Source organism: Uloborus diversus, chromosome 2, assembly GCF_026930045.1.
Source record: "Uloborus diversus isolate 005 chromosome 2, Udiv.v.3.1, whole genome shotgun sequence".
Classification (NCBI taxonomy): domain Eukaryota; kingdom Metazoa; phylum Arthropoda; class Arachnida; order Araneae; family Uloboridae; genus Uloborus; species Uloborus diversus.
In genome coordinates, this window is record NC_072732.1 from 201,079,600 (window position 1) to 201,093,505 (window position 13,906).

At 35.9% G+C, this 13,906-nt stretch overlaps 1 protein-coding gene across 1 annotated transcript in view; it reads left to right on the top strand.

Moving 5' to 3' along the window:
- Positions 1-10,912: 10,912 nt before the first annotated feature.
- The window catches only part of LOC129216241 (plexin-B-like), a gene marked incomplete in the record, with an annotated part of 97,627 nt that continues 94,633 nt past the window's right edge, over positions 10,913-13,906 (top strand). The window contains 1 exon segment of the mRNA XM_054850440.1: positions 10,913-12,138. Coding sequence (XP_054706415.1) covers positions 10,918-12,138 — 1,221 coding nt within the window.

Below are 13,906 nucleotides of genomic sequence, written 5' to 3' on the forward strand. Positions count from 1 at the left end.
TATCTATGAAATAATTCATATTGGGGTTGCAACGTTTAATACATAGCGTTTGAACGTTTGGATGATAATCATTGTACACATATTCACACTTTTGAATGCGTAATAACTTTTTTACCCTCACCCCCCCCCCAGTCAGGCACAAACAGAAATGATAGGTATGTTTGAATAGCACATAAAACTATACTTACACTTGTTATTTACTAGAAATGGCATCTGGAAATGCAGCGTACCTAACGCTATAAATAAAGTTATCAGTTACAAAAATATAGATAGAATACAAGTACAGTAAACTCCCGATTATCCACGGAATAGGGTAACACGTTAACCGCGGATAATCCGAATAATAGGTAAAGTTCGATACTTAGTGTAATCAATAGCCTAAAAATATTAAGATCTCTCTCACACTCATTTAAATTATAACTAAAAACATTGCTACATTGCATTTATTAATATTGAATATAGAAAAGGAATGTATAAAATCTAAAACCGAATAATAACTCAATCATGAGTTAAAAAAAAAGAAATGTGAAAAGATCCGCGGATAATCCGACCGCAGATAATCGGGAGTTCACTGTAACTTTACTTCATCCCGTGATTTCCTCTAACTTTGCGCTTTCTTTCTCCTCCGAAAACAAAACATGTTTATCCGGAAATGCCATGCGATGAACTCTATCGTCTTCTTGTCGTATCGATTTTATCTCGAATCGATTCCGAGAGAGAATAACCGTTTTACTTTCCGCCGATTACAGCCAAATAAAGCGAGCTGATGCAGAGGAGCTCACAGAAGACCAGGGCTGTCCAGTACATTAGCGACTGGAAAGTCTTCATAGCGTAGGCCCAAACGAAGATTACAAGAGGCGTTGCGCGAGGGTTTAATAGACCATTCCGAAAAAGTTTATCTCCAGCGGAAACTTTCCGCTGCGGAAACAAAACAAAAAACGCACACCCAGAGAGTAAATAAGGTGATTGCGAAACATAGTTCTGCGTCCAGAAAAGATTCCAGGATCGATGCATCTTTTTTCCCCCTTGTCCTCGGGGCCCCCCTGGCAGCGTCACTTTTGGGGAGATAAGGGAAATTCCTTTCCCACCTTTTTGATAGGGTGCATGATGTTGCGGCAACCAGGCGTCTCAATCTGTGACTTTTTTTTTCCATTCTCGACACCGTTTCCATCTAAGTGACATAACTTGGGAGCGGCGTGAGGAGACGTTTTTAAGGGCCAAGAACAGCGTCTAATCTCTCAAGAGCATCAGCGTCGTAAATTAAGAAAAAAGAAGTAGACGCGAATCGCATTGTAATGTCGCCATCCTTGGCCACCAATGGTGTTTTGGACCGGAAATAATATTATCAATAGCGGTGGAAGGTTTTGTACCCCTCTTCCCCGTATTCTTGCTGCTTCTTACCCGCCAGTAAACTTTATATCCTGGTGATTTTTAATTCCAGAACAGATATATTGTAGAACGTAAGACGACTAAAATAAAGTTATGCTTCATGAACAAGAGCTGATAAACTAGCCTTTTAAGTGGGAGGGGGGGGGAGGGTCATGCTGAAAAATATACGAGTTTTGAATGTTAAAATTTTTTTGATATGAACTGTTTGGGTGCCAATAAAAAGCACTAAATTGGCCAGGAATAAGATGCTTAGTAGAGTATAAACATTATTTATTAACTTTAGCAGCACTGAAAGGAGATATTACTTCAAATATTTACTGAAACAAGAAATACATAAATTAAAAAGATTATGGTAATCACTTGTATTTTATTTATAAAGTATTTGAACAAAATGTATAATAATATGTTTGCATGATAGTCTTTATCCATCCATTTTGTATGCAATCACTAAATTTTGATCCCATACAATAATGATGAATGGATAATATCCATGAAACAAACCGCCAGCTCAGTCAGTTCTATATTAGCAAACTGGTAGCTAATTCTATATTAGCTACCCGATCCTATAGCTCTTTCCCATCCTTATAACCCAAGAAAGAGGTTTACTTTGTCAAGGTCGTGACTCAACTCATCATAGCCGCACTATGTACCGCTCGCCAACAACAATAGTGGCGCAGCTCAAAAACTTGAAGAAACGTAATGATTTTTGACTCAAAACCTAAATTTAATGCTCTTTTTTGACAAAAAAAATAAAACTGGCACTAAATTAGTTTACATTAGTGTTGCTAGTGACAATAGTGACAGTGTATTATAGACAGTGTATTTTAGATTAAATTAATTAAAAGTAGTATTGCGAAAAACCCTGATTTCCTCCAGTACTGGTGACATGAATATTTCAATTTAATGAACCGAGCCGTCACACTCTAGAAAAAAAAAATCTGTACGTACCTTGCGCAGTCTAATAGCATTGCCGGATTAAATAAATTTGTTAGAGTCGATTACATTGAATTTTCTTCGCCAAAAAAAGGAAAAAATATCATTTTTCAATTACGACAACACATTTCTAACATCCTTTCTGAAAAAGAAAGGAAAATATGTCTGATAGTCTAATTTTTATTTTTTTTCGGCTGTAATTTCTTAATTCCATATACAATGATGCTTTTGACAAAATATGTTCTCTCTCAATGCGTTATTTTATTTCTATTTGAAACATCTAATAATTTATTTATAACAAGAAGTCAAAGACTGCATATTGCATTCTCTTATCCCCTTCATTTAATTATTTTAATTATAGCTTTTGGAATATCCACAGTACTTAGTTCACGAATATTTTTTTAATTTACACTTCTCCCACCTGTTATAAACATAATTTCATTAAATGAGAAGTCGCTGTATCGAGTTCACACTATATTAGAAAACTGAATTAAAGCCAACAAAGACAAATATACAAATTGAATATGTGCTTTATTCTGAAACAAATCGAATATATAGCTATGCAAACTCAATTATAGTGATCAGAACAGCGCTATGAGATCGGAATATGAGAAATATTTAACAAGTAACTAGATTTCATCATATGACCTTACGTCGTGGGAATTTCCAAATCCTATTATCGGGGCTGCTTGTGAATGTTTACATGGTGTTGCTCATTGCAATAAATGTGATATTAAGCTAGTTTATCTGTCTACAGGATGATTAAAATGTATGAGTTGGATATCGTCGGGCGTTCAAACGAAATTCAATAAGTCCACAAAAGACATACAGTATGACCGACTTTTACAATCGATCAAAACTGCCAAGTAATTACTTGATTACGTTATGATATAAGCCGAATAGCGAATTATAAGTCGATGTTTCAGAAAATGTACTGCGTGGGAAGTGGACGCATCTAAAATTTGTTTCTGCATTGTTATCTGCAATTTAAAGTTTTCGATTGACTGAAAATCAAGAAAAATTTTGAATGTCGTGATTTTTGCTTCAACGAATGGGTCTTTTGTGGATTAATTTTTTTGTGACTTTGCTTGAACGCAAGCATTTTTCTTCGTGTCGTAGTAACTCTCTTGAACGCGCGTATTTGTGTCTAGTGACTTTTTTAAATGAACGCATATGTTTTTCTTTGTGTCTTAGTGACTTTGCTTGAACGCATATCTTTTTCTTTGAATTTTAGTGACTTTGCTTGAACGGTTATGTTTTTCTTTCTGTTTTAGTGACTTTTGTTTGAACGCATATATTTTCTTTGTATCTTAGTGACTTTGTTTGAACGCATATATTTTTCTTTGTATCTTAGTGATTTTGCCGGAACGCATGTGTTTCTCTTTGTGCCCTAGTGACTTTGCTTGACCACATCAGTTTTTTGAAGATTAATTTTTTCACTACTATGTTTTAACCGGTGAAAGTCGACATTATCTAATTTCGGTCTTCTCCGTAATATTATAACAGCGTTTTTTAGTAAGAAAAAAAAGGTAACAAAACCCCAATAATATCTCTACAACGCGACGTTATTTTTTATCTCTTTTTTTTTCAAACAATTACCTAATATTCTTCCATAATTATGGTATAAAATGTTTTATTACCTGTTTATAGACAAGTTTTTCATCTCTACTGAAATGAATCGCTGCCATTTTTATGTTCGAAGTGTTTCAGTTTATCAGAGAGGCTTAGCTCTACAATTAAAGTAATGAGTTTTAATTGAATTGAATCATCCTTTGAACTGAAGCATGAAAAGGCTGACCGACGAACTGCGATAAAGTTCAATTGCCAGAGCAATTACACGCCACCATTAACGGAAATTCGCACTTTTCAGTCTCCCTCGATCGAAGCAGGAACTTTATTGAAAGAGTTACAAAAGTAATAATTTTCAACTAATTCTACGAGAACCGGTCTAATTATTAGTGCCGGGAAAGGTTCGGAAATTTGACACTCTTTATGCAATTGAAAAAGTTTTTTCATGAGATGTTTCAAAAAGTTTTGCGATAGCCAATTTTAAGTAAATTTTATTCAATTCTGTCTGGTGCAGGTTTAAAAATATTTTCTTTTCGTGTACCCATGTACGAAAATCTTTAATGTTTATATATATATATAAAATTTAATATGTAAAATTTTAAGCGAATTTTGTACCCTAAAACATTTTAAAATCGCTTTTCAGTTGCTATTTATTCAAAAAAAGATCTTTTAAATGACAGCGAATCCATGTTTCTATGCAAATTAAAAGTAACTAAATTAAAATATTTCACAAAAAAAATCAGATAAGCGATCGGCTGATCATCGACAATGTTTCTCAAAACATTATGTTTCAAAACTCATATTATTTTTTATTCTTGGATGCTACTTATCATATTTCTCTGACATTTTAACCACATTTTATTTATGTGTTCATAGTTGAACTGAAGTGAAATTTTTGCTTCAGGAATCATTTTTTTTTTCTTCAACATGTGTTTTTATTGTCAAACACTCTCTTTTTTCGTTAAAAAAAATAATATTGGTTAAAATTTTTAAAAAATATAAAAATTGCCTTAAAATTACTTTGAAAAATGCAAGTTACTATCATTAAAACATTTGAGAAAAAAGTACATTAAGTTTAACAATTTTAAAATTACAAGTATACAGGGTACCGACTCCCTTTAACATTAGAAACTTCAGCCTTTTGCTGCTTATGGTGCTATTTCACAGTTGGAGATTACAGCTTAGGCACAGATTGGTAATACTTGCTAGGTTTCCAAATTTCAAAGATTTAACTTCAATTCTGAATCTGATACAAATTTAAATTTTTACTTTTCTTGCATTCATGTAGAAACTTTTCATTTTTTTTAAATAATATTTTACACCTAAAATTAGAGATATGATCGTTATAATGTTATTTCTCTATACAGTTTAAAGATTGCTTCTTAGAAACAGATTGCTAATATTTGCTAAGTGGAGCTGTTAAGATCACAGTTAATTTTATTTAAGTCAGTAGAAAACTGTAATAAGGTATTATGTATTAATGTGCTGTGAGTTACCTTTCAAAAGCTAACATGCAACACTTAGTAAACCTACAGTGAAACTCATGTTCCGAACAGATCTAAAAAATAATGCTTCGATAGTGACGTCCATTTTATGTCGAACCCTTGTTGTACATGCATTAGGAGGGGTAATATGGCAAAGGTTAATAATTAAGACGCGAATTTAATTGACGCGATCCATGATACTGAATATTTTCCGTGAAATACATGACTATGACTGCACCCTTTTAATCTTTGATGCTTTGACTTCTTTTGGACGTTTTCAAGTTCAGCAGTTACAGCTCTATTCTAAACAAATCGGTAAACGAATGCTCCGACAATGACGCCAATCCAGTTCTTGGTATGCTGTTAATGGGGGTTTTTTTTTTTCTCTGGGTGCGAAGCCATGTGGGGCGCAACCAAAAAAAAAAAAAAAAAAAATCTAGAGGAGTGTTCAGAATATATGTACAAAATGTTGAAAATGTTATTAAGCTTTGAATTTTATTATTACTATTTAAGAAATTATATTTACTATAGTTCAATTGTGTGTGGAGCTCGTACTACTTCCTCCTCTACCCCTAGCTACTCCCCTGTTACTCAAAGATGTTCATCACTTTTTCTTTTCTTCTGAAAAGTCGGAAATAAATATAAGAATCTAAAACTGGTTTCGCTCATAATTGAATGAAATTAATTTCTTTGTTAATCTCTTGTGTGCCGAAATGGCGACTACATGATAAAAAGGTGTGGCTTGTAGCAGGTGTTGGAGCTGAAAGTGTAATGGTAGAGTCTGGACTTTTTTTCTCACTGCTTTTGATGGGTGGTCGTCTAATCGAGAGAACAGTTATAGGACATCAGTCGCGATTTATTGTGCCGTTAAAGGACCGGCTCTTATCTCTCGGGGAGGATTCGATAATAGAATCCGCAGCGGAACAGGTTCTGATGGAGGCCACGGATTGGGTCTTTTTCGTTTCCGATAACATCCGATCCTTCGCTTTTTTGTTTCGGTAAGCTTCGGGAGCAAAGATTTTTCGCTGCTATTTCTTTCGGGATGGACTCCCGAAAAGAATCGAATGCATTGGGATCATGACGAAACGACTCCGATAAGATAAGCATCTGACTTCGTTGGGAAAGATTTATGTGGAGTGATTTGGTTATCTTACCACTCCTTTTCAAACGGAATACAGTTTATTTGTATTGTCCAACTCTTCTATCTGATGCTGAAGAAGCGAAGTGATACAGGATGGGGATGTCTTTTAGAAAGACAGTAGGATTGAAATCTGTTACAGAAGTTTAGAAATTTTATAGATTTTTTTTTCTCTCTTCTCTAATTTCCGGCTGAGGTTTAATATCCCAATTTATTTTATTTCTTGTCTTTTGGTTTACTTTGAAAGAAAGTTATTTACTTAAAGGGAGAATCCCTAATTGTTGTTAATTTAACGTAACATATTAAAGTTGATTTAAAAATAGGAAGAACATAAATTTAAAGCCGAAAGACATTTGGCAGTTTTTACCAAATACTGATTCATTAAAGAGCTTTTTAAGGTGATTTCTTTTACATATTCATGTGCGTCTAGACAATAGTTAGATTATAACGTCAAATGTTCGTTTAATATTGATTTAATGTAGTTTTCAGTATTGGCTAAGGGCGGATCTAACTTCTGGTTTTGGACGGAGGTATTTTCAGATGGGGGACAGTCAAGGTCGAACTTGGGGGGAGGGTGTAGGAGTGAGCTTTTTAAAATGCGTCACCAAAATGCCATTTTAAGTTATATTCGGTCACGTAATGGTGACCACCATGACTCCAAAGCGTGATCCACGCTTTGTATTAAAAGAAGGATGAAAACGGAATAAACGAACTGTATGTAATAACGATGATTATCAAAGCTACTTGTAAAGTACCAATGATGTCACGAGCAAATTATAATATCTAGCTTCTAATCATTCCCGAATATTTATTTGAAACAACGCTTCTACCTTACAAACCTTAATTGCAACCAATAAACATTGATTGAAAATTAAAAGCTTCCTCAATATGTTTAGTTAAATGTCTGACTCTTGGTGAAATAGTGTTTGAAACTAAGCCAGATATTCCATATTTAGTCCTGAATTATTTCAGAATTTTACACGGTTTGCAAGTACCTATGAGATTGAAGGAGGATGCGATATTAAGAAAACTAACACTGGAAACCGAAAAAAGCATTTATTCATCATAGAAGTTCCTAAATTAAAAAAAAATGCTGCGAAATAATTAAGAGTTTAAAAACATAGTATTGAAATACAGCGATGAAGAGAAGATGGCTACGACATTTCGTAGGACTAACCTCTAAAAGTGTTAATTGATGTTAAAAGTATATTATCAGGTATATTAAGCTAAATGTTTTTGCAAAAATATATTTGATTTTTATTTATTAATAGCTTAAAATGGCACAAGTAAGATTATTTTGCAATACTGTTGCTACAATTGAGTTGTGATAATGTATTCTCACGTAGCCGGTTAAATAACGAAAAATTAGAAATGTTTAACTGGTTATGTTGTTTTTCAAAGAACTTCGATTAAAACATTTAAATACTTCAAAATCCAAGCATCAGTTAGTTGAAAGAATAAAACTTTTCCAGTTGGCTGCCCCAGGAAGAGCGAGTTTATTATGAAATTAGTGGCCCTCATTACTTTAGTCTGTCCCGAAGAATAACTTCATTACACTTTCTCTTGTAAATACAGCTCCCTAAATGCAAAACGGGTCTACCACCTTGCTAGAAACTACCGCGCAGTTTGTTTTATTTTAAACATTCGAAATTCTTAACTCTCAGGAATGTTGGTCGTATCCACCCGAGCCGTCTGCTTTTGAGGCATAACTCGATTAATTTCTCGGCAGTCTTAATCGCATTTCTCCCCCGTTAAGAAGCACACTGTGCAATTAGCGGAGTGCCTAAGGTGTTGACCTGCTGGCAAGATGGACAGATTTTTTTCCTCCCCAGACTGCACGCCTAATTTTGTTAATTGCCATTAAGCGTTCTTTGGCCCCGCCCACCAACTTACCAACCCCTCCCCATTTTCTTGGATGCGGGCGCTATCTTGGACGCTCTTGTCTGTCTGTCAGGATAGGAATCGCATTTGGCCGGATTTTGCAACTTTTCCTGCTGATGAAAGTCAGTTGCTGCCTGATGATTCTAACATCTGCATCGAGGTTTTAAGTGGTGGTTAATTTTTCTCCCTGGCGCTTAAGAAGCGAAATTATTCACTGCCTGCTCGTTGTGGTCTGAAGCAGACGCCAGTGATTTGTAAAAGTTGATGAATGTTGGCGAGATTTACGAGGAAGCGAAATGCGGTTACGCTGTTGCAGTTCACGCTGAACCCTTAAAAATTAGAAAAGGGCGCTTTGTCTGATTAACAATCCTCTGGTCTGCTGCACACGGGTTGTATTCCATCCCACAGGCGTAGAAATTAATTGCTTCAGTGAATTTATCTTGTCTTCCAGTTATTGCTTATAAAGACAGGAAAATACTGTAATAAATTTTAAAATAGTTTCAGATTGGTTTTAATTATTGATGTAGCGTAAGCTCACCAGGAATGCCACTGGTGTTCTGCTGATGAGACATCACCTGCTCGCATTTTAGTTTGCTTGGGATTTGCGAGGGGTAAGGTCCTTTGCAACCCACAATTGTTTTTGGACTTTTTGAAGATATTCCGATTCATGGAGATTGTCGAGGTCTGCCAGACAATTACCACCAAGATAAGGCAAAAAAACTTTAGCTCAACAATATTTTTTTTAAATATAAGATACCAAACTGCAGAGGAAAGTTTTTCTTTTTTCTATTAAAAACTTATTCTGACTTGATGAATCTTTATCTTCATGTTAATTATCGTACAAACGAGGTGTTTTGTTTTTCTTTTCAAATAACACATTATTGTTATATAGATTATCCATTTTTACTTTTTGCCCAAGTTTTCTCGCATTTTGTTGTTTTTATAGATAGGAAACCACTTAAACATATTTAGGCTCGATAAATTCTTTTCTCAATGTTAACTAGAGAGCAAACTGACTAGTTATCGAATAATGTATTATTTAACTAAGGGTAATTATTCATTTTTATTTTATCACACTTTTCTTATTGTGTTGTTCGAAAACGTGTTACCTAATTTCCAGCAAATTTATCATCTTTTGCGTGTTATTGTTCTAATATAGAAACTTTTCAAATGTCATTCACAAGGTCAATCAGATTTTTTGTCAAAAGCAAGGAGATAAATAGGTTGCTCATACTACAACAACGTCTTCATTATGACACATAAAACATTTGAGATTCTTATACAGCTTGTTTTTAATAGAAAACTTCGTACAATTAAAAATATAAAAAAGAAATCAATTTTATTTTCATTTTTACTTGGAGTCAACTTTGCTTCCTTTTATAGCTCAGAAGCGTTTATTTTTGACGTTTTATTTCACTGCTATTTAGTAGAGCTGTAATAAGAAAAAATCATTTCAAATGCTGAATTTGCAAATTGTTTTTTATTACATGAGCCCTCAGAAATTCATTTGAATCACTTGCGATATTATAGATTCGTAGTACATTTGTGATAGACTGACACAAACATTCCTTCAGTACAGTAAATTTGGATTAACATATTAGATATCTGTACTGTATTTAATATACGAGCCCCATTAGACATTATTGCGATGGAGTTAGCTATTTGCTGAAACCTATCTACTACAACCATTAATGGGAAATACGTTACGCTTTGTAATAGATGATTTTGTAGCAAAGTAAACTTTTGTGTTTGTCTATTTAGTTATTTTGTCTGTAATGATATTATTTTCATAAATATATAATTTCAAGCATAAGGTTTCCTTTTTTGAAACAAAAATAAGAAATTCGTCCGAGAAAAAGTTATCTTACTAGAAATGATTGTTTTATTAATTAAACTCTATGGTAAGTAATATTTAATATCATGCAAACTGAACTTGTTTTTTCCCCTCAAAAAAATGTAAAATTTAGCAATATATTTTGTGCATTCCATTTTTTCGTTTAACTATGCAATGTTTACCATCCTTGAAAATTTCGAGAATTCCTCTGACAGTTTTGTACATAGTATAAGTACTATCAACTTTTTTACCGTTATAAAACTTTATCGATTTATCATTTGGGCTCAAAGTGATATATTGAGCGAACTAGAAGTAAATTTTCATAGAAGACGGTTGAATGGTCAAACTTTGTAAATTTGTGACTTTCGAAAGTGAAAATATTCCAGAACTTAAGTCATAAAAATCGTAGAGAAAAGGCTTGTTTCGCAGGGACAACACTTAAATATGATTTCTGCGAACAAAATGCTTCTGGCACTCCCGTCGTACCACCGCCAGATGAAAATGTTAAGCAGTGAGAGACAGAAACGTTTGATTCTGACACTTTATTCTTCAGATATTAAGCGTTCTCGAAGAAATTTATAGTTATCAAGGAACTGAAACAGTTCTTCAAACAATTTGAATAATTGTGGTTTTTTCTTTTACAGGTAGCCTATGAGATGCAGCCGCGGCGGGATAAAGGTCGAGGCTGAATGGAGAAAATGGGTAACATCTTCCCCCACCGCCGATCCTGGAGTGATGGCCACCGAAAAGCCTCCCTCCAGAGGAGGATAAGCAACAGGTGGTGGTGGTGCGTTCTGTGGTCCGTCCTCTGTCTTGCATGGTCGTCCTCCACCACCGAAGCTCTCGTGGTGGCTTCCTACACCACGCCCAACGAAAGCTTCACCTTCCAGCACGTCGCCTTGGACCCTATGTCTGGGAGGATTTATGTGGGTGCCACCAACCGACTCTTCCAGTTCGATGCTGGCTTGAGGATGGAAGAGATGGTGGTGACTGGCCCGGTGGAGGACAGCATACAGTGCTATCCTGGTGCGTGTTCCGACGACTCCCTGTCGTCGGTGGATAATGTCAATAAGTTGCTTGTTGTTGACGAGCAGTCGCGGCGTTTGCTTGTTTGTGGAAGTGTGTACCAGGGATCGTGCCGGCGCCGCGAGCTGGAGAACATAACATCTGCTGAGGAGTTGGTGGCGCTGCCAGTGGCGGCTAACGATGAGACTAGTACGACGGTGGCTTTCGTCGGCCCGACTAGGTACGCTGGTTACCCATCTCGCGTGCTCTACGTAGCCACGACCAACAGTCGGCTCGGGCCCTACAGGGACATGGTGCCTGCCATATGTAGCAGGAGCATCGACGACAACCGCCGTCTGTTCGCAGTCATCGAGAAATCCTTTTCTACCATCTCGCGTGTTGACATCAGCTCGCAGCTCCGGGACTACTACCTGGTGGACTATGTGACGGGATTCCATTCCGGGGACTATGTGTACTTTGCAACTTTGCAGCGGCGCTCACACCTGCGCTCTCTCGAAGAGTGGGGTTACATCAGTCGCCTGGCACGTGTCTGCGTCTCTGACGCGGGGTACAACTCGTATGTCGAGACGACGCTGCAGTGTCTGGGACCAGACGGCAGAGATTACAATCTACTCCAGGACGCTTATCTGGTCAGGACTGAGCCGGCAGACCTGCTGGTTGGTGTGTTCGCTGCCAGCAAGGACCATACGGCCCGGATTTCTGGTCATTCTGCAGTGTGTGTGTTTTCGCTTGCTGACGTGGAGCAGCGTTTCATCGAAAACATCCACCTGTGCTACAATGGCAGCGTTCCGTCCAGGGACATGGACTACATCGCAGGAAGCATACAGGCCTGCCCTGAACCTGGGGTACGTGACGCCATTCTTAACGCCTTGCTTTCCTCACAGGTACCTCCCCCGTTTGTTTTGTTTTCGTTTAGTTACTTTTCTTTAGTTCTTTCCTATGTACCACTCATACACAACCACACACTAAGTAATAATTCTAGACACTTTTTTCTGCAAAGAACTAGTTATTATTCAACTAATATCTTGAACTAAATTGAAGTTCCTCAAATCCGAATTAATTGTTTTGACTTACGATGGTCAGGATTTTATTCACTGTTTACACAATAGCACAAGGACACAGCATATGATATGACTTTTAAAAATCAAATATCTTCAGGATGAATGAGAATCCATTGTCCTTTATAATTATAGTTTTTGAAATCAGGCATTGTTTTAGACCTGATGAAAACATCAATGTTCCATTCGAATTTTTCTCGTAAAATTTTTCATTTCTTAAATTGACGCCTCAGAGTTCAAGGAATCAAGCTACGGAAACCCTATACAGATGACCATTCATTCGAGGCCTTCGTGTATGTTTTGGAATCATATGCTTACATTTTATTAAGAACATAAAAAAGTCTCCTTTTTAAGCACGCGTAAATCATTCATAACAAAACTATTGAGTACCCTTTAAAGAAATTGGAAAGCGTGGTTATTCTTGAGCATAACCTCTGACACGTCCATGCACCTTTTAATACATTTTTATGATAATAAAACATCTTTTTGCTTTAGTATAAAGCGTAAACGATGTGCATTCTCAAAATTTTTAAATTTACACACACACTTTTGATCCCCCCTCCCCGAGATATATGATTTTCTCTGTGTTTCTATCATTTAACTAGTTGAATTTTATGTTGTGCCTCTTTCCCTGACCTGCAGTGTTTTATTGTGATCCTACCGTATCGTTTCCTTTCTCCTAGCTGTTTTCATTTTGTTATCATATGGTTTGTCCCAATCCATCTTTTGCCTTTCAAGCAATACAAAAGTGGTGTATTTCATCTAAAATGCTGGTAACTGTGCAAAATGTTTTTTGAAAATGTTTTAACACCCTGATTGTGTAGCTGTTGATCGAGGATAAAACTTTTACTTTCAAACCTTTACATCGTCAGAAATAAATTTAAGAGCTTATTTCCAGTAACTTGACATCTGTCTTCAGAGACGGACGTTGCAATTTACACGAGTAATAGAAATCAATAATGAAACGGTTTGTAACAGCTAGTTTATCTTTGTATAAACTGCTAATCAAAGGTCCTGAAAATCAATACGTCATTGAATGCAAGCTCCAAAATAATTGCTTGAAACTGTATAAAAAGTAATATTGCCTTGTCTTTCCCTGGGTTATCAACTTGTAACTGTATGTAGCATGGTAGATGGAACCAGAAAAAATGTACCATATAAAAACTATCATTTTTCAGTCAAGTTAGGTAAATAGTCGTTACGTAAAATTCAGTCAAGTTGGTACGAAACACAATAGAGCCTTCCACTTCACAGGCGCCATTTTGTATCACACGGAACAGCTAATATATTTCATTAACAACAATGCATTTTAAAAGGTATTGAACAAAGTTTTTGTTTTGCAAATCACGCATAGATTTGGTTTCTTAAGCAACAAAATTGTGTTCACTACCTTTTTACTTCCTTTTACAAAAAAGGAAGTATTGTATTCGCGAAAAAAATTTCACTCAAAAATCGCCCTTAATTTCCATTTTGCTCACCCCCAAATGAATGTTGAGTTTTTTTTTCGATTCGACCACATGCGGAAAAGTGCCTAAGAATGTATAGACACGCGAAATATCCATTTTGACCATCACCGAGGTAATTACAACGACTT